Source organism: Tyto alba, unplaced genomic scaffold (assembly GCF_018691265.1).
Source record: "Tyto alba isolate M040663 unplaced genomic scaffold, T.alba_DEE_v4.0 Super-Scaffold_23, whole genome shotgun sequence".
Lineage (NCBI taxonomy): Eukaryota > Metazoa > Chordata > Aves > Strigiformes > Tytonidae > Tyto > Tyto alba.
The window spans coordinates 11,115,380-11,134,869 of record NW_024881297.1 but is presented as its reverse complement, the minus strand read 5'-3'; the positions used below and the strand labels follow the sequence as shown (position 1 = coordinate 11,134,869).

Sequence of the window (19,490 nt, the reverse complement as noted above, 5' to 3'; positions counted from 1 at the left end):
CTTTCTTTGATTAGCCCTCAAGACACGGGTTAATTAATGGGATTTAAATGAATCACTGGATCATGCTACAACACCCTAATGCCAATGGCATTTTTAGTATGTTCACACTGATTCTACATGTTCTTGCTCTGACAATATTAAATTGTCTCCAGGTTTCTAAGCAAAACTGGAAACTTTTGTGGTCTTACCTGACACTTGGATAATCTCAAATGTTGATGTTCTTGAACAATGGGCATTAGTGGTCTAAACAAAAGAGCTATACTGAAACCCAGCTTGAAATCTAAACCTACCAGTACAATTTGAGTTCATGATTACCAACTGCACACATGAAACCACTTTTTTACTCTTTCCAGTAGTCCCACTTGTGCAGCTGAAATGATGATGTGCAGAAATGTACGTGAGGATGGTTTGGATTGTAGGATTTGTGCACTTTTAATATTGATAAAGGCCAACATACACAGGTTTGGTTGGGTTGGGTTTTTTTTAATGCTTTTGGCAAAATATCTTCTTTGGTGATCTTTCTTTTAGTGCTTAACAGTGATTTACCTGTCACAATTATTGTGAAAAGATTTATGGTGAAATTGATGCGCTGATTTTAATGTCTTTGGGCTTTCACTTTTGTTTTTTCCTGTTATTTCTGCAAATGATTCTGTTAAAATCCCAGAGCCTCTGCTTTGTAACTTTTTAATGCAATATACCTTGATGAACCGCCGCATCACACGGCAATGGCACACTAGGGGGACTATTTCTCTGCAGTGGAAGAGCACCGGGGCCAACAACCACCACAGCGGCCTCGTGCCAGAAGCCTGCAGTTAAGTAATCTGTAAAGATAAAATAAAATAAAAATTAATAAAACAAAAGAAAACAAAACAAAAAAAAACCAAATAAATACAATACAAGTATTTATTTGGAGATCTTTTCTGGCAGACATCACCAACAGTGAAGATGTTAAATGAGTTTGGTCTTTCCCTTTTAACTGAATACTGTTTAGGTTGCCTTGCATATCACTTTCCTTTTTTGTTTGTTTGCTTGTTTTGTTTTGTTTACTTTGAGGGTATTTTTCTGTGTGCAGACAGACCAGGTAGGCTTTCCCCAAGGGGCTCACCACCCAGCCCTCAGCCCGGAGGAAAAAGAGGGGGTGAGAAAAGGCACTGGCGCTGCAAAGCCCCTCTTTCCCAGGGAAGCACAGCCAGCCTCGCAGCCCACCGACACGCCACTTCAATAATAATAATAATAATAATAATAATAATAATAATAATAATAATAATAATAATAATAATAATAATAATAACAACAACAACAACAACAACAACAACAACAACAGTAACAACAACAACAACAACAACAACAATAATAATATCATCATCACAGTAAGCAGGCAGGAACAGTTGAAATTTGATTTTTTGGGGGGGTGGGCTGTCAGTTGGGAACGGGGCGGGGGCGGGGCGGGGCTCGGGGTGGGGGTGCCTGCGGCGTGGGGCGCACCCACGCGGGTGGGCGCTGCTTGTTCCAGGCGAGGTTTAAAACCCTTGGGACGCTTCCCCGGTGATGATTTAAAACCCTTGGGATGATTCCCCGGGCCGGGGTCTGGCTCCGGGCGGGACCGCAGCTCTGCCGGAGTTTCGCCTGTCCGCGCTCACATCCCAACTTTTTACTTTTTTTTTTTTTTTTTTTTTTTTTTATGCTGAGGCTGTTTCAGGTTCGCTAAGAGGTTACTTTTGCCAAGTTGTTTTAAATTCTGATTCTGTAGGGCTTTTTGTTTTGTTTTCGTTGTCCCCACATCTCTAATTTTGCCGGTGGGTCTCAAAGAATCACCATTTCAGCCGCGGTTTTCATATCCCGTATTCAAACCGCTTCGCCGCCCCGTCCTTCGGGACCGAGATGAAGCCGACCTTCCCCCCGCCCGCCTCCTTCTCCCCGCCGAGTGGGTTTGGGGCGGCGGGTCTGGGTCCGTCCCTCACCCCCTTTTCCCTTCCGCCGGCAACCGGCGGGCCCGTCCCCCCGCGCCGCCGCAGTCCCCGCCGACTACAGCTCCCAGGATCCCGCTGGGAGAAGCCGTCCCCTCCCTTCCCTCCTCCCTCCCGGCCCTTGTTGTTTGAAAAGGCTCCGGCGGAGTTTCGGGGAGGGGTTGGGGGGGGTGCGGGTGCTGCGCCGTGGCTGCTCCGCTCGGGGCGGCGCTGGGGCGGGATGGGGAGGTCCCACCGCCCTTGTGGGGTGGCCCGGCGCTGTGGGGAAAAGTGGGATGGGGAAACACACGGCGCCGTGAAATACCAAGGGTAAACCCCTCCCACGCTCGCCGGGAGGGAGAGGACGCTGGCCCCAGCCCCCGGGGCTAGAGCCAGCCGCGGCCGTTTCCCCCCCCCCGCCCGGAGGTGAAGGCGGGAGCGCTGGCCGATCCCCTCCTCCCGGCGCAGGGGGAGGAGGAAGGGGAAGGAGCGAGCCCGGGCAGCCGCGGCGGCCGGCGCTAAGCTCGGCCCGTCGGCGGGGCGAGGGGAGGGGAAGCCCTCCGCGGCCCTTCCCCAGCGGGAGGGTCCCGGCGGTGCGGGGAAAAGGGGGGGGGGGGGGGGGGGGGGGGGGCGGTGCCACCGACGCGGGGCGGCGGCTGGATCCTGCCCTGGGACGGCGGAGCCGAAGTTGCGGCGGGGCGGCGGCCGCCCCTGTCGTCTTTCCCGATGTTCGTGTGACTCGGTGGCGGCGAGGAGAAGGAGGAGGAAAGGGGGGGGGAACCTCCCGCTTCAGCCCCGCTCCGCTCCGGCTGGTTGTTGTGCGTGAGAGACAGACAGACACACAGACACACACACACACACACCCCTCCCGCTCCCCCGTCCCCTCCCCTCCTGCCCTCGCCCCGCAGCCCCGGGAGGCCGGAGCGGGCGCCGCGTCTCGGGGCTCCCTCGGCCCGGCCCGGCCGCCGCCGCTGCCGGAGGAGAAAGAAAAGAGGAGGAGGAGGAGGAGGACTGCCCCGGCGGGCAGGCGGCCCAGCCATGAGCGGCGGGGAGGTGGTCTGCTCGGGCTGGCTCCGAAAGTCCCCACCGGAGAAGAAGTTGAAGCGCTACGTGAGTGTATTCCCCCCCACCCCACCCCTCTCCCACCCGCGGTCCGCGCTCCCTCCTTCCCCCTTCCCCGCTTCTCCCCCGGCGGGGCTCCCCGCTCCCGCCCGGCCCGCCCCGGCCTCCCCGCGCCCTCCCTCACGGCCGGGCCCGCCGGACGAGCCGCCCTCTCCCCGTTTCGGCCGGGACTGCTGCTCCGAACGTCCCGCAGGACTTCCCGAACCCTTTTTTTTTTTTTTTTTTTTTTTTAAATTTGCCCTTATTTTTTTCCTCTGTGTGTGTCTTTTTTTTTTTTTTTTTTTTTTTTTTTTCTAAATTTAAAATGCGCGGAACGGTCAGATATTTCTGCCTTGCTTTTATCGCCTTTTTGAGGGAGTCGGGGGGGGGGGGGGGGGGGGGAGCGGGGGGCGGAGTTTTTCCGTCTTCCCTTTGGCTCCGGGCTCGTTATATATGTATTTTTAAACGTAAACACTTGCCGTGGCGGTGCTGGTGCCCGATCGAAGTGGTGGTGGTGGTGGGGGGGGGTTCCCCCCCTAACTCGCCCCGGTGCAGCGGGCCGGAGCCGGCTCCTGGCGGGAGAGCAGCCGGGGATGCCCCGGGAGCCCTCCCCGTTGGGGCCGGGCGGGCGGGGGGGGGGGGCCCTGTGCCCTTGGGACCGGAGCCCTCTGCATCGGGGCAAAGCGGGGACGAGGGAGTTGCACGAAAAGTGCCTTTTTCCTACGCGAAGTTCAGCCTGCTGGGGAGTGAACGCGCTGGCAGGGGCTGGGAGCGGGGCTGACACCGAGTTCGCAGGAAAATGGAGCGCGTTTGCTGAGCGGGCGGATTCCGTGACAGGAGCTGCCGTGGGCCGGGGGCTCCTCGGGGCTGGCGGGTCACGGCGGAGGAATTGGGGGGGTGCCAGGAGCCATCTCTGCTGAGCTCTTTCCCCTCAGCTTCACGGCGTCTGTGTAACCGGTGCAAAACGTTGGGCCTGCTTTTTATTTATATATTTAATTATTTTTACTTTTTAATCTTCATTTAGCCAGCTAGATGGTACTTAAGTAGAAATGGCCTTCGCAGTTATCAGTGCTTTATTTTTCTACTTTTTTTATTATTTTTGAAGCAGCCAACCCTTCAGATCCTTTTAAGAATCTGTGAATGAGGGTCTTAATGTGACCGTGTTTTCATCTGTTCACAATTAACAACCACTTGTCGAAGAGCTGTTGCTGTTACGGATGGGTTTTTAAATGCCAGGAAATCGGTGAAACGAGACCCTTTTTATATTAAAAAATAAATAAATACTTGGGATGGCCCGTTCTCTGGTTCCCAATGGCAAAACCCCTGTTCGTGCGAAGGACACGGGATCAGACTTGCAAAGAGAACATCCAGATGGGTCCTGGCAGGGCTGTGCTTCCCAGCAGAATTGGACACAGGCTGTATTTTTGTCTGATCCTCGTGTGTGTATGTCTGTATTCACAGGATGCCGCTTTACCCTTGTGTAGCAATTAAGAACCATATTAATGTTTTCAAAGTTTGAATAAATTTCCCACTCCAACTTTAAAGCATGCACAGTTATGCTGTCTGTTAATGGACAGAGTAGGAATCAAGAGTTTGCCGTCCTAAATCGATACCATAAATCAGTCTGTAAATATGCTAGGTTTTTTCCACATAACTGTCCCATCAGTGTATTTATAGCTCCACTTCCATACTAGAATAACATCAGAACCTTTCAGGGGAAAACCCTGCCTACAGTGTTGGTCAAGTGGTTCCCCATCCTAAAGAATTCCTTAGCTTTCACTTGAAAGGGGGATCAGCTTTTTTGAGGAGGCAGAGTATCGGAGTGATATTATGGCAAGCTTGTATGAGCATGACTTGGTTTAGCATCTTCGTGCACTGTAGGCCATGAGGTCGTAAGTTTAAATCCTACACGTTGTTTTAGGCTGTTTTCTGCTTCTATAAAAGAAACTTACCATTTAATGAAGGACTTAAAAGTAAAACTCCTCCTGCGTGTCTGTAGTGCCCGATCAGTTGTAGGCTGAAGGTTCACAATCACTTCAAAGACCTAAAAGTGACCTTGACATCATGATCGCCATCATCAAGCAAACAAAAAGGTGACGTACTTGAGACGATGAACTTTAGCTGAGTGCAGTGATTGAAGTGTTGGCTTATGCTCTCTGTAATTCTATGCTAAGACGAAAGCACAGAAGAGCTGTGGTTTTTAAAGCTGCATTTCATACTGGTGATATTTCAAGAGGCTGCACCAGACAAAGAGATGGGAAAGTGATTTCAATAGGAAACTGTTTTTCTGCAACGCATACTTTTTACATATATATATGGAAAATTGTAACTTCACGCTCTATTACTTTTTGCATGCAAGTATTGGGGCAAACCCAGGTTACCATCTGGGAAGGGAGATAAAAAGTCTGAAATTGCAGTTAAATATGGTTTCAGTTCTTAGGAAGGGTGAAAAGGAGCACTTTGAAGCTAGTATGTGGACATATGTTTCACAGGGATTCCAATTTTTAGTTTGAAACAGTTGGACACGGTATTAAACCTAGCTTATAATAATTTTGAGCCTAAAAAAAGAAGAAAACCCAATAACTGTCCTGCAGGTGGAAGAATCAGATTTCCTTGAATGTATGCCTTAATGTCTGGATATCTTCCCCCCCTTAAAAGGAATCCCTTTTTCACTTCATTCATGCATTTTTGGTATGGAAGTGACTTTCTGATAACCATTGGCACCTGTTGTTGGTTCCCTGGAGCTGGTATTCAGAACAGTTCATTTGCTGGAATAGACTGGTTGTTTCCAGCAGCAGATCTCTGGGGAAAATACAAGTAACTTTTGGTATCAGCTGGGGTTCCGAGATGAGGATTTAGTAGAGGAGAATAGGAAAGGAGCTGGGGCTAAATCCTGCACGGGACTCCGCTGCCTATGCTGTGATTGCACGAGTACATGAAGGAACTTGTTTGTGTGGAGGGATGGAGGACTGCTAAATTTCACAGCTTCTGCCACCCTCTGTATTGTTTTCTTTCCTCACTTGTTCTGTTGCCTTCAACTTTGAAAATGTGTAGTAGGTTAAGGTGAGGACATAAACTTTCTGTTCTGGTCCTCTTATTTTAAAAAATAATTTAAATAGCCCCTTCCCCCCAGTCTGTCCTTTAAAAAGTGATAGGAAACCTTGGCTTCGTGGTTTTCTCCTACATTGCAGTTCTGCTGTGCATGTGCCAGTTAAAATAGCTGATTCTTTGTGGTAGCAGCATAGAGGAGGTTTTTTTTACTGCCATTATGCTGAGAAACCACCAGATATTTAAACACAGCTGTCCTTGGTAAAGCAAGGGAGAAAAGCTTGAGGGAATGGGAATAAGTCTTCTAAATTCTCTCCTCGAGCTACTGTGCTCTCATCCGGGGGATAGTTAGGGCTCAGTATGTCAACTGGTTGTGCTTAAAATCAGGATTTTGGCATTGGTGGTCAGTTCATGGAACTAGTTTGTAGAAAGTCTACTGATGTAATAATTCTCAGTATTCTAACATGTCCCACTTAGAGTGTAATAGATTTTATTTGACAAAAGGTAAAACTCATCAAAAACATCTTGCATAAACTATATTGGTGAAGGAGAAAACCCTTTTTTGGGTAAGTTGGTTCAGATTTTTCTGTATCTGATAGGCTACCCATAGTACTTGTGAGACTTCATAAGATGAAAGTGAATTAGGAATCCTTCATTTTGATGTAATTACTACCAAAAATCTTGTGGTTGTTTGATTGTTCCTACTGATTGTGCATTTAATTATTTAAAACCAGAGAGTTTAAAAATGAGAAGTAGGCTTGATCTCTCCAGCACATAAGGGGCAGAGGTACAATTCAGACAAGGTTATATATAGCATCCTCTTACCTATTCTAATGTTCTCAGTTGTAGATGGTGACTAAAAAAGTGCCAGACTATTAAATTAGTTATTGACGTTTGAACTGTAGGCTCAGACAGTAGAGGTACAAAAGTAATAGAAGTAGAATACTTTACTGTGGTTTTGTTTGGCAGTTGCTCTTTGGCACTAATCACATAGGTGCCTCTTCTGTCTTGAGTAATACTTAAATGTGCTAAGATATGTAATGGTGTTAAGAAATGTTTTATTCAGCAGAATAGTTGTAATCTGGTAAAAGCTGCAGTGCCTGACAAAAGCCCTTTTCTGGAAGGCACCTGTTTGTGTTAAAGCTTTTTTGTGATCTTGCATCAGCATAGTGAGCAAATTCAAGAAGCCAGTTGGTTTACAGAAAAAAAAAAAAAAAAGAGCTTGTTTGCCATCATTCAGTGATGTTCCTGTAGAGCTGTGTCAAGTTAACTCAAGACAGATAAGATGTCACACAATGTTACTTGCTTACACTCAGTTTTCTGAACTTGCTTGTGCCTGTGATCCTCCAGGAGTTGCTGAAGACCTTGCGGGAATCGGTGTTCGTGCAGAAACCTTTCCTTCTGGAAGGAGGTCTGTCCCTTCCCTTCTGCTGCGCACTGTTCAGTAACCAGTATTTTGACTTCTGATATTTTTTAAACATGGGTTAGTAAACCCCAAACCATGAATTTGAAAGCATGACTAAACATATTGTTTTTCTTGATTATAGAAGGAAGTTGCATTGTTTTGTGTGCCAGCTGAAGATGCTGAAATGATCTCGGGTATGACTTTGGGTGTATGCCTACCCCCTGAGCTTGCTGTAAGTCTCACTTGAGGAACGTGGAACTCATCGTACAAGTATATATCATCTTTGACAGGGCATTAGCAGCTGGTGTTGACTTTGCTGCCAAAGCTACAGCACTGTTAGTGCTTGACCTATAGTGTACGCTCTGAATTAACTACCAGTGGATGGTTTCAGAGGGTAAGAGCAGTCAACAGGATATAAAACAGATTAAGAAGTTTAATATACAGGTACTAAGTAAGATAACGATCTTCCGCTACTTTTTCTAATTTTCATGTAGTATACCACACTGACGTACACTGTTAATTTAAATGTTTCTGAGCTCGGATGGTCAGAGAGTACCTGAACTGCTTGAGCACTTTTTTTCTTGGTGTAGATAAAAAAAAACCAGAGACTCGACTAATAGAAATTACCCCGTTCCTCTTGAAGTGCAGGTGAACCAGTGGATTTACGAAATTAGCCAGATATTCTGAAGATGTTTCTGGATGTGAATAATATTTCCTAGCAGCTGTTAAATAGTAAACCTTAATTTGGGACCATAATAGCTGAGAGGTGAGGAACTGGTTGAATTCGGACTGTTTGTGATGGTGAAGATCATTCTCAGTTGGATTTATAGCAGCTCATGGATACCGTTTCACTGTGCTTCTGTCTTTTGGTGGGTGTGTTAATAAGATTCAGTGTAGCTAATCACAGGGGATTACAATTCAATGAAGAACTAACAGGGAACAGGGCGAGGAAGTGGAAAAACAAATTAATGTCTCCCACTTCCTTGATGCTGTGTAGTGGCTGCTCCTCCATGTATGCACAAAGCCTTGCAGCATTGAACATTCGGTATAAGCAACATATGTACTAACCAGAGGAAATAATGAAATATCATGAATTTAACTTCCAATTATGCGCAGATGACCTTGTTTTGCATGCCTCTTAATCGTAAGCCCAGAGCAGCTGTGTGAAATGTGAATTGGATATATTGAGAAAATAATGTTTTTATTGGGCAGTTTAGCTTTTTTTTTTTTTTTTTTTTTTAAATATAGGCCTTGACTCTCAAAATGAGGAGCATCAAATTTGGAGGCCTTTCATTGACCAAGTCAATCTTTCAGATGAGAAATAATCCTTTCATTTTCATTCATCTTTTTTTGGTATTATTGATATTATCCCTTATTATGAGAGAGGCAAGTGACAGACAGTACACAGTTTCCAGTGTACTTTTCTCTCTCTTTGAATTTTAAGTCTTGGAATGATGGTTTGGACACTTCTGAAGCATGGATTTTTTTTTTTTTTTTGTCATTTTTTTGACATAACTTTTGGATCGGATTATTAGAATCAAATATAATCTCTTATGGACATTTAGAACACATTTATTTCCCAGTAAATTTGGATCATGGCTTTGACAGAAGCCTTGTCAATAAGTAAAAGGAGCATTAGTGATTCAAAATGCAGTAATTTAAAGGGAAAGAGTAATTTGGTGTATTGTAGATGGGTCTGGCTTGGGTATCTCATACCTCTTTAGCCTTTCTATCACCCTTCTAGTCTAAAAATAGTTGTCACCAAACTGTACTGGGTGAAATATTTTCTTAAATCAAGAGGAGGAGTACACCTGGTGAAGTGCAAGTTTTGTTTTGATGTAGAGCAAATAAATATAAACCAAATATGCCTCCTTATTTTTTTCATCCCATCTTCTGTTGTAGTGTGGCAGTGACAGAATTCTTCAGACTTTTCAAAATGAACTTAAAATTTTCCATGCTTCAATGACTAATCATTTTATTGCCAATAGAAGCAATTTCAACTGTTGAAATTTAATTGCAGTATTTCATTAGGAGGGACAGACCTTATGTCATGCAAATTACTTGAGCAAGGTAGGCAGAAAGATCAGACAGAAAGGGATAATCTTGTCAAGGCAGGTATGTCTTGTGTGCAGGTGAATATTGTTAGTCCAATGTAATTTGCTGCTGTGTTAGGGACTCTCAGATGAATTCAGCTCCTAATATGTACAAGCAAGTACTGCTAAGGCAGTACTACATTTTTTCTTCCTTTTTTTTTTTTGGAGGGGGGGGAAGGGTAGAGAGGTGGGATTCTGCCATCTCCAGTCTGAAACCAAAGTATTGTTTATTCTCAATTTCTGCTTTATCAATTCTTGATTAGGCTATTACAGTTCTTTTATGAATTCCCTGGCTTGTTTACTTCAGGGAAAGTGTTCATAGTTCTACAGATAGTGTTAGCTTTGTAAATATTGCTCAGTGCGATATGCTAGTTTTATTTCTGATCTTTTTTAAAAAAAAAGAAAAACTCAAAAACCAAAAAAACCTAAACCCCAAACTGACTTCCAATAAAAGGTTATGTAGTCTATTTTTTTGTGCTTGTGTTTGGTCTTGCTTCCAGCTGTTGATAGAAGTTTTGTTTTTCATGATTAACTCTTGAGGATCTTTGGAACATACCACATGGCTTTTAGTTGTGAAAAATAATCTTACGATCTTACGTTATGTAGTATCTGACTGTCTCCTTAGCAGTATCTGGTAGGGGGATGTTTATAAGGTAACTTTCTGTAAGAGGAAAGAGATTGAATTAACTCTTGAACTCTCTAGCTTTTTTTTTTTTTTTTAACTGAGGAGAAGGAATATATTTCACTGCATTTTATGCACCAAAATTACAACTTTAGGATTAAACTTCCTGAGGTTATGGTGACATGTTTTTGTTTGGTTTTGGTATTTTGTTTGGTTTTTTTGTTTGTTTGTTTTCAGGTAAATGGCAGTTATTTAGGGTAAATGACAGCATGATAGTTGCCTTTCTTGGAACTGGTGGTATAACAACATGTAATTAAAAAAAGTCAGGCAGTTATGTCCATATAACCTGTGTATTATTGTATATAATAGTACAAATAACTTTGTGTAAAAACATAATGTGAAAAAGAGGTGATTTTTCTGCTAGAAGACTGTGCCAAGTTAGTATACTAGCTTGTCAATTCTGGACAGCTGAATTTAGGCCCTACGTGAAGAACTGAATTAAAGGAAAAGGTTTTGCTTGTTTTTGTTTTGTACAGCAATTTATTGGTGGTGTGCTTTTAAAAAAAATGATGCTTTTTTCAGGGGCTGTGCTTGTTCTTTTTATGAGAATTTCTAGGAAGCCAGAAGAAAGCTTTGCTTTCTCTGCTTTTAAAAAGGAGGTAGTTTTTGTCTTCTGCCACATGCTGGCTAGCTCAGGCGAGGAACCTCTGTACCGGGCTGTGTGCAGGCAAGGCTGGTGGCTGTGCCCGGTGGCGGGGGACTGCAGCAGGGTGTTGGGGTGACCTTGCCTAGCAGGAGAAAAGCCACCTTGTCTCTTTGCCCGTTTTCCGGCCAGCTCGCTGGTCACGTGTGGGTTGTCCTGCCACTTGTCAGTGAAAACAAGGCCAGATAAAACCCTTCGTGGCAGTGGGAGATGGTGGCTGTCACGCACTAAATCTGCTTCCCCACCCACTTTCCAGCACCGCCAGCCTTGGGGCAGGGTGATGGCAGATCTGCTGCCTGCCTTCCTCCGGGGTAAGCCTGCCTCCACCCCAGGAGGAATGCGATGGGTTTCAGTGGTGCAGGCCAGCACGTTCCTGTCTCTCGGGTTAGAGCTACCGCCAGGCTCTTCAGTGTTTCTGCCTCAAAAGAAAAGGAAGAAAAGAAAAACAACACAAAAGTAGAGACACTTTGGTTTATTTTTCTATGTTGTCTGGGGCTTGGGATTTAAAAACAAAATAAACCTTCTGTAGGTGTTTATTGCTGACAGTAGGAGTTAGCAGGATTAGATTTGGGTTATGGAATAAGAATACAGGAAGCTATTCAAACACAGTTAATACTCCTGCCTTCAAATAGACCTTTGATGCAATCAACACACAAGAATTGTAGTCCGTTTAGGAGAGTTATTAAAAGGGCAAATACACACATGATATCAGATGAAAGATTGATTTTAAGTATCAAGATGGAATGATACCCATTTATTAAGTAAAGAAGCAATTTTGAAAATAACGTGTCAGTTTGTCGTTTTCCTTTTGTATGAAGAATAACCGCACTGAGTCACATAATGTACTAGACAAATGTTCCCATTCGCACTTAATGCATGTTTCTTTTACAGTTTTCTGACGTTTGTGTTTCCATGTAAATTCTTAAGCGGGATCAGATGTAGTAAAGAAGCGGCGCCTGGGTTTGGGATGGTGCAGGGGAGGATTGATGCTTTGGAAAGACTGCTTTTTGAAGCCAGTCTGTGTAGAGCATGTGAGCAGTTGTTGATCGTGATGAACTCTAAAGTCCATTTACAGAATCTAGCAAACAGTTATGATTTTTTAAAAAAAGCCTATAAATGTTTGTGATCCATAAAAATTTAGTGAAATACTGACGGCAAGTCTGCCCCTTCCCAGCAAACACCGGAGAGTACAGAGTGTATTAGGAAAGAGGTGGTGGGGATAATTTATCTGGTGCTCCTAGTGGTTATTGTAAGGATTGGTATTGTGTTCTCTTTATCAAGAAACAACTAAGAGAGGGGATGTCAAAGTAATGCATGGATTTGAGGTCAATTGGCAATTAGTCTTTGCATAGTTTAATTTTATTTAAAAAAAGGGGAGAGGTGGGGGAAAAGGGGAGGGTGTGGAGTGCAGTTTGAAACAGAAGAGGCTGGCATTTCTCAGGACAAGTTAGGCAGTAGAGAGCTCTGCCATGTGGTGTCCATGTTGGGAATGCAGGAGATTCCAGGGGGCTTGGAGAGAACCACCCGGCTGTAACTGTGAGTGCTTGGAGGTCTGTGGTGTGGTAAGAGGAGACCTCTAAAATGTCATGTTGTAGGTGGTTCCTTTGGTTCACCTATGCGAACCAGTCTTTTCCTAGTTCTGCTGGTATGTGGGAAGTGTCAGAGGTGGGCTACGGATGTGATCTAATCTGGCAATTCTGCTTTCCTAGAAAGTAGTGCTCTATATGAACTTGATTTGAGATTTAGGCTACAAACTGACAAAAATGTATCACTTTTGAATATATCTTGTTTATACAATCCCTTGATTTCTTGTGGTGCTGTTCATTTAAGGCATGTTTCTTTCAGTTACATTTTATACTAGGTGATGTTCTCATGGTGGCATTAAATAAACTTTTTGTCTGCAAAGTCTTTCCTTGTTGCTAAGGGAGATAGCTTTTAAGAAGTGCAAGAGTAGGTATAAGCTGTAACAGTAAGTTTATTTTCCTGAATCTTTCATGTTCTAATGCATTCCCGTTTACCGTTTCTACACAATTATCGCTGAAATTATTTGCACCGTGCTATGTGGATAAGTTCTGCAGTCTAATGACTTGTTACTGAGTGTGAAGTAATGCCCTTAAAGCTCAAAGCTGAGGTCATGTCATGCTCTTAGTTATGACCTAGCTAATACAGTTGTCTTTGTGTTCAAATGAAGGTAAATTGCATAAGCTTGTCAGCACTGTGAAAAATAATTTGTTACTCTTTACTACTAAAGGTCTGTCAGCAGACAGAACACACTTAAGCACTCAGGAGTCAGTCAGTACTAAGATAAAACCTGGTCTTTCCTTTCTGAAGTTTTGGGGAGTAGAAGGGAGAAATGGGGCAGGGGGAAGATAAAAAGTGAAGAGTAACATTCAAATGACCCATTAGTATAAATTGGTTTCATCCCAGCGTAATTTTGTCCTGGGACAGGTAACTACAGAGTTTTCTGCTATGGTATGTACTTCAGTGCAAAGTTAATTCACACTCCTTTGCATTTTTCCTTAGCCTGCTGGCCCTGGCTGTGAATCTCTATAGCTCTGGGGTGGGGGGGAAAGAGATCAGGAATTTATTGTCTGATTTATAAAGAGTGGCAGGAAGATCTTTACTGATTGCGTTAAGGGAGGCACCATCATCATTACATAAATTTGATAGTGTTCTTGGTGGCGTTTTCTTACAGTGCGGCTGTAACTGACTGTGACTATACTCTTCTTGCTCACTGTTTTAGCCTTGGAAAGGGCACACTGATTATGCAGACTGTTACTGCAATTTAACAAACTTAAAACTTTTGCTACATCTGTACTGCTGAGGGTCGATACAACAAACTGCGGAGGGGAGGTGCAAACTTGTAAGCAACACTGCTGAGATGCTCGATTGCTTCCAACAACGGTTGGGAAGGCAGCGCTATTCCCATCGGGGTGTTTCTCCTGCTTTCTGCTTACAGGAAAAGGTTTTCCTGTCAATCTGCAACCCGCATCTGACAGAGCTGAAATATGTCCCTACCTCCATTAGCTGGCTGGAAAATGAGCATTCTTTCTGTCTGCCTTTTCCATCCTTTGCTTCTGGTAGCTGTTGTTTAAGGGGAGGGCAGACGGAGTGTTCCTCTGAAATCTCCGTCTGCTTAAACAAAACAGGGTATAAAGACGGCCGTGATCTGTCCTTTCCAACTGGGAGACTGGACAGATGTTTCTTACTCAGTGCTGAGGAGGAAAGTCCCTGGCTGTGGGCTCTAGGATGAGGGTTAAAAGGTGAAGAAATCCGATGGGGGCCTCCTGCTGCAGTGATAGCTTTAGCCCTGCACAAGTGAGAGAAGATCCAAAACTTATGTCTCTCATGTCCTTTCCTGCTCCTCCTTCCTCCCATTGCGACTATTTTGTGTTTATTTTCCTAGTTTTAAATTGCATAATTTAGTCCTTCCTGTCACTTCCTAATGTCTGAATCATAGGTAGCTCTTCCTGCCTGCAGTAAACAAACGTTTTACTCATGGCACCTTTCCAAAAGTTGAAATTGTATTTATGAAGGTGGGGGGGTCCCTCTGGCAATGTGCTTGGGAAACTAATTTGCTTGTGTACAGGTTGGATAAGTTGCTTACTGCACACTTCTGTGGCCAGCTGATTTCTGTGTCTTTCCAATCTTCTAAACTGATGTAGCTGCTTGGCTGATCAGGACAAGCAGGTGAATGGCAGCAAATAGTAAAAACAGAGTATAAATGGTGGGTTATGAGCTTCTGAAGTTAGTAGCAGCTGGGTTGCCTCAAGGCTTCCTGCTGTTGGTGTTGCCTCTTTACTCCTCTCTCATACCTGTGTGTAGGTACTCTGCTGAGATACGTGGTGTCTGCCATTTAACCAGTCGCTTGTGATAAGCACTGCCTGGCCTGACGTTAGGGCTTTGCTCGTGGTTTGGGTTCTTTCACTGCAAGGGAAGCAGATAACACAGGGCACTTTGGGGTGTGTGGTTTGTCTCCACCAGCCTGCTGGACCTCTTAGGCCATAGTCGTAAAAGCTGCAAAATAAGTGTCATCCTCACTTTTCCTATTGTTACTCTTATTTCTAAGCCTTGACAATCACTCATTTTATTTTTGAATTGACTGTGACTCCAGAATGATGCACAGAAGACACAGCTAGCACCCACGGGGTGTCACCCGTGGGTGAGCTCCCCACCTCCTCTGATGCACTTGCTCTTTGCTGGTTTCTGTCCCTCATGGGGAAAATTCTTCTTGAATCGTGATAAACCAGCCTCGCAGTGTACTGAACACGACAGGTCCTACACTGCAACTACATGTGGAACTGTTAAATGGACTTAACTTGGTAAATGGAGACAGCAGAGGAAAGATCCAGTCCTTGTTCTTGGATCTTTGCATTTGTACCTTCCCATCCATCTGTGCATCCTCACTTACTTCTCTGATTCCTCCTACTAAGATGGGAAGAAGGTGAAAATAAATCAGATGTATCTAGGACAGACTAGATGAGGTAAGAACACCCTGTTATATTGACTTCTTAATTGCGTGTTCTTGTAAAAGAGAGAGAGAGCGCGCTGCCTTTTCAACAGTTACAACTTACCTTGGTTTTTGACTGTGTTGCATTTAGCATGGGAATCATATTCTCTATGAGATGATTAAAAAAAAAAATAGAATTTGGCAAGTTGTGCCAGTAAAACAAAGCAACAGAATATTACTCTAGCCTAGTTTAATACCAATTTCAGGGAAGACAGTTGAAGCAGAAGAACCCTGCTGTTACATGCCATAGGAATGCCTCATGTTCCAGTTTCTCCCAGCTGAGGTTGCATATGCACAGGGGCATGGGCCTTTTCCTTTGTGCCATTTGTTCTCATCCGGTCACTAAGGAAAAGGATGGAGTTCTTCAGAAATAAGTTTGAGTGATTTTGGACCTGGTAGCTGATAGTGGAAGTTGTGAATGGCTTGGGTACTCTTTCTGTCATCGTCACCTACTTATACTGTTTGCCTGTGTGTAATAAAAGAATTTACATTTCTTTATACAATATGGGAGGAGTTACTGATTCCTATGGTTGGGGTTGAAATTAGTTTTTCTGTATTTGGAGTATAAAAGTAATTTTCTCGGAGGTGCAATTTATGTAACGAACAATGCTAGGGAATTGGGAAGGAAGAAGTGTGATAGAAGACAGTGTCCTCTTTATATTATAATCTAGTCTAAAATGATGGCAGCCTATTTCTTAACACTGTACGGTGTGGGAACTGAATGTGGAAACAACTACATGAAAATACTTTTCATTTGTTTGTAACATGCATTTTGGAATTCTTGAAACAAATTGTACATATTCAAATAAATGTTGTATTAAGTAACATAGAAAATACTTTTGTGTTCTTTGTGCACTGTATGGTGAAAGTTTTGCTGAATCAGAAGCAAAAATATAAGGGTTGGGTCCTGTAATTATATATTACAGGACCTGTCTACTATTGCCTTTTAATTTAAGCTTGTAATATAATGTATTTCTGGTTAGAATGAAGATAACGTGGACCAAAGTATAATGAAACCTAATTTTTCAATCATTTGCATTACTTTAAGTTGTCTTGTAATGTTCCGCAGTACTATCTTATCAGTTCTTGTCAATAAAAATCACAATGGTGTGCAAATCTTTTCATTTGAACTTGAGGTTATTAAATTATGTTCCAGTGGTTGCATTATTGCCATTCATATAAGGCGATGACAATCTTGCATCCTCCAAGGACGCTGGGCTTTTTGTTTCTTTAAGAAGACATAAGTAGTATTAAAGTAAAATCTGGTGGAGGGTTGTCTGATTTTTAGCAAATAGTTAAGCAGTGCTTTTGTAAGCTGCTTGTGAAATTCCAGTAAGTCTCAATTTAAAGTGCAGATATTTCTCTAGGCAATTGGACTACACAGCCTTAAGTTGCTATAAAACACCTTTATAGTGTTATGAAAAAAATCTTGCTAAGCTTTATACCAAAACTTGTAACTCTGTGAGCAGGCGTAAGCCAAGAAAATGGTTGAGACTGTAGTAGAAACATGCTTTCCCACGAAATAAAATCCAGGGATGTAGCCACTGTAATTGTGCAATAAATTATCATAAATGTGATGTCATAGTCTCTGCAACTTTCTGAAGGGGTAGTCTGATTTTGAAATCAACCAAGTAGTGAATAACAAGCCTCTGAATTGGCCCAGACAGCAGCAGACACGTCTGCATCATTTGGGGAAAGCAGTCATCTCCTTAGAGAATTAAACTATTTCAAAATAGAAGTTGTTGACTCAATGTGTTAATCTTGGCTTTTCATGAAGAAGTGTAGCGTCCCACAATGATTAATTATTTTTTTTTTTAGCAGATCCCAAGACTACTGGCTATGTAGATAAAAAGAGACTGATTGGAAGAAAGTTCGCTGAGGCCATTAACTGTAGTTCTTCTGAATGTCAGTTATTCCCCAGTAGCATTCAAAAAACTTCTTATTCATCTGTGGAAGAAGGTCCCCAGATGCAACTGCAGGATTGTAGCTTTTGGTTTATGAGGATAATTTCAGAGGCTTGCCTGAGGGCATATTGTGAAGTTTAGGCAGAACTCAACCAATCTTTAAGGTTTCAATAGCATAATTCATAAAATTTGTTTCAGGTAATTATTGTATGTGATAACAAGGACATACTACTTGAACCCTAGCTCTTGTTAGTCATCTATTATCTTACGTGAAAAGACAAAATGAGAGAGTCTTCTAAGTTTGTTAGAGTTCAGTATTAAGAATTAAGTGTTGTTAATGAAATGGTTTGAAAGAATGTGTTGAAATTCTATTAAGTGTGGTAAAACTTACTTCAATGTCAAAATAAGTATATATTCAAAATATACTAAAGCACAGTGTATATTTTTCAGCTTTTACCATAACCTCTTGGTGTGTATGTAGTAATTAAAACAATTTAAACGGCTTAGAAATTAGTGACGCACAAACAAAAGATATCTCTTTGCCTTCCTAGTAGGAAAATCTTCACAGCCATCCCTGTATCCTTCAGGCAAAAACCTGGGTGAATAAATACGCCTTGCAGTAAGCCCAGAAGGTCATCTGTAAGAGGGAGGTGGGAGCAAAACTCAGAGCCAAGAGCCTTCCCAGAAAACTATCTACTGGTATATCTCTGTGTTTGGGAAGCCTTGGCTTATGCCTGGTTCGGTCTTCCTTTGTGACTTCGAGAGATGTCTGCAGAGGCCTACAAGTGACCTTTTCCAGGCTGAATCTTGTGTCAATAGTTCATTCATTCTTTGTATTTTTTTCCCTTTCATCTTTATTCACTTTAGAAACAATCAATAACTCATTCTCGAGCTCTTGTATTTAGCCTCGTTACACTCTACCCTGCTACTCTGGTAACTTGACTCATGTCTCTACTAAAAGGTGGTAGGGTTTTGGGGTTTTTTAGTTTTTTGGGGGGTTTTCTGATTTTTTTTTGTTTTCCTTCTGATCTCACTTTCCCTTGGGGATCTGCAGCTTATGTGTTGGCTTGTACCTCTTCACTCTTCATCTTTGCTCATTTTTGCCACTGACCTGTCCATGGATGACTTCCCATGCTCATTTTATGCAAGCTTTAAATCAGTGGCATGTGCTTCAGCCTCTCTGCTCCTCAATACTGCCTCTTCTACTTTGACTTGTCTTCTGTATACTGCTATCATTAATGTTTCACTACCAAATGAAGTATATCTTCTGTTTTCTTGGAAGTTGCCTTTGTAGTTCACGTTCTCTATTCCTTTAAAATACACCCACATTTTTCTAACGATTAAGTCTTTTGACGGATAAAGTTGCCTGTTCCAGGAACATGTAGATGTCATGGCCCCCATTCGCCATTGGACGAGCACATAGACTTTTTCCAGGCAGAACCAACTATAGCTGGTGTCTTATTTTTTTGTCAGTCTTTCTAAACATACAGTATATCCCTAAATGCAACAACTGTTTTCTTCACAAATTCATTAGATTCGGACTACTTGAAGGTTGTATTTAAAGCCTTTCATAACTGCACTGTAGCTCCATAGACACTCATCTCATTATTTTTCCTGTCTGCTCTAACAGATTTATCTCCGTTTTTAAACTCTCTGCGAGGTTTAGGGTGAACTGATTAAACTCTTTTGAAATATTAGAACTTGAGTGTTTTTTTTCATTCAGTTATTAAATAAGGCTAATTTCTCCTATTACGTGTACAAAGGATTTGTAGGTTATTCACTTGTGTATTTTTGTGAAATGCTTCTATATCTGGAAGGGTAAGGTTTGGTTTTGGACAAGGAGGATGTTAGCATTGAATATACTTGTTATTCTGGGCATGTTATTTTTTGACATGTTATTATTTACCATGTTTAAAAATGACAGAATTCCCTTCCCCCCCCTCTAAACATGTTAAATAGACATGAATACCTTACAGAGCAAAATTACTGAAATAACTATTTTCTCCATGTTTTTCTGTCTTCCATCTTTCTGAGATTGTATATTACCGAGGGAAGGAACTGTGGATGATGTTTTCAGGAGAGTTCACGCTGAAAAACAGTTCCACCTCTCTCTTTGCTTGGAAAGCATGTAGCAGGCTTCGATGTAATAGTTCTTTTT

At 42.8% G+C, this 19,490-nt stretch overlaps 1 protein-coding gene across 4 annotated transcripts in view; it reads left to right on the top strand.

Moving 5' to 3' along the window:
• Window positions 1-2,272: 2,272 nt before the first annotated feature.
• The window catches only part of GAB1 (GRB2 associated binding protein 1), a 102,582-nt gene continuing 85,364 nt past the window's right edge, over window positions 2,273-19,490 (top strand). The window contains exon 1 of one of the 4 annotated variants that reach the window (XM_042796527.1): window positions 2,273-3,056. In XM_042796527.1, the coding sequence (XP_042652461.1) occupies window positions 2,985-3,056 (72 nt within the window). In that variant the 5' untranslated portion in view covers window positions 2,273-2,984. The remainder of the gene's footprint in view (window positions 3,057-19,490) is intronic. The other 3 variants (XM_042796529.1, XM_042796526.1, XM_042796528.1) reach the window with 3 other exon arrangements.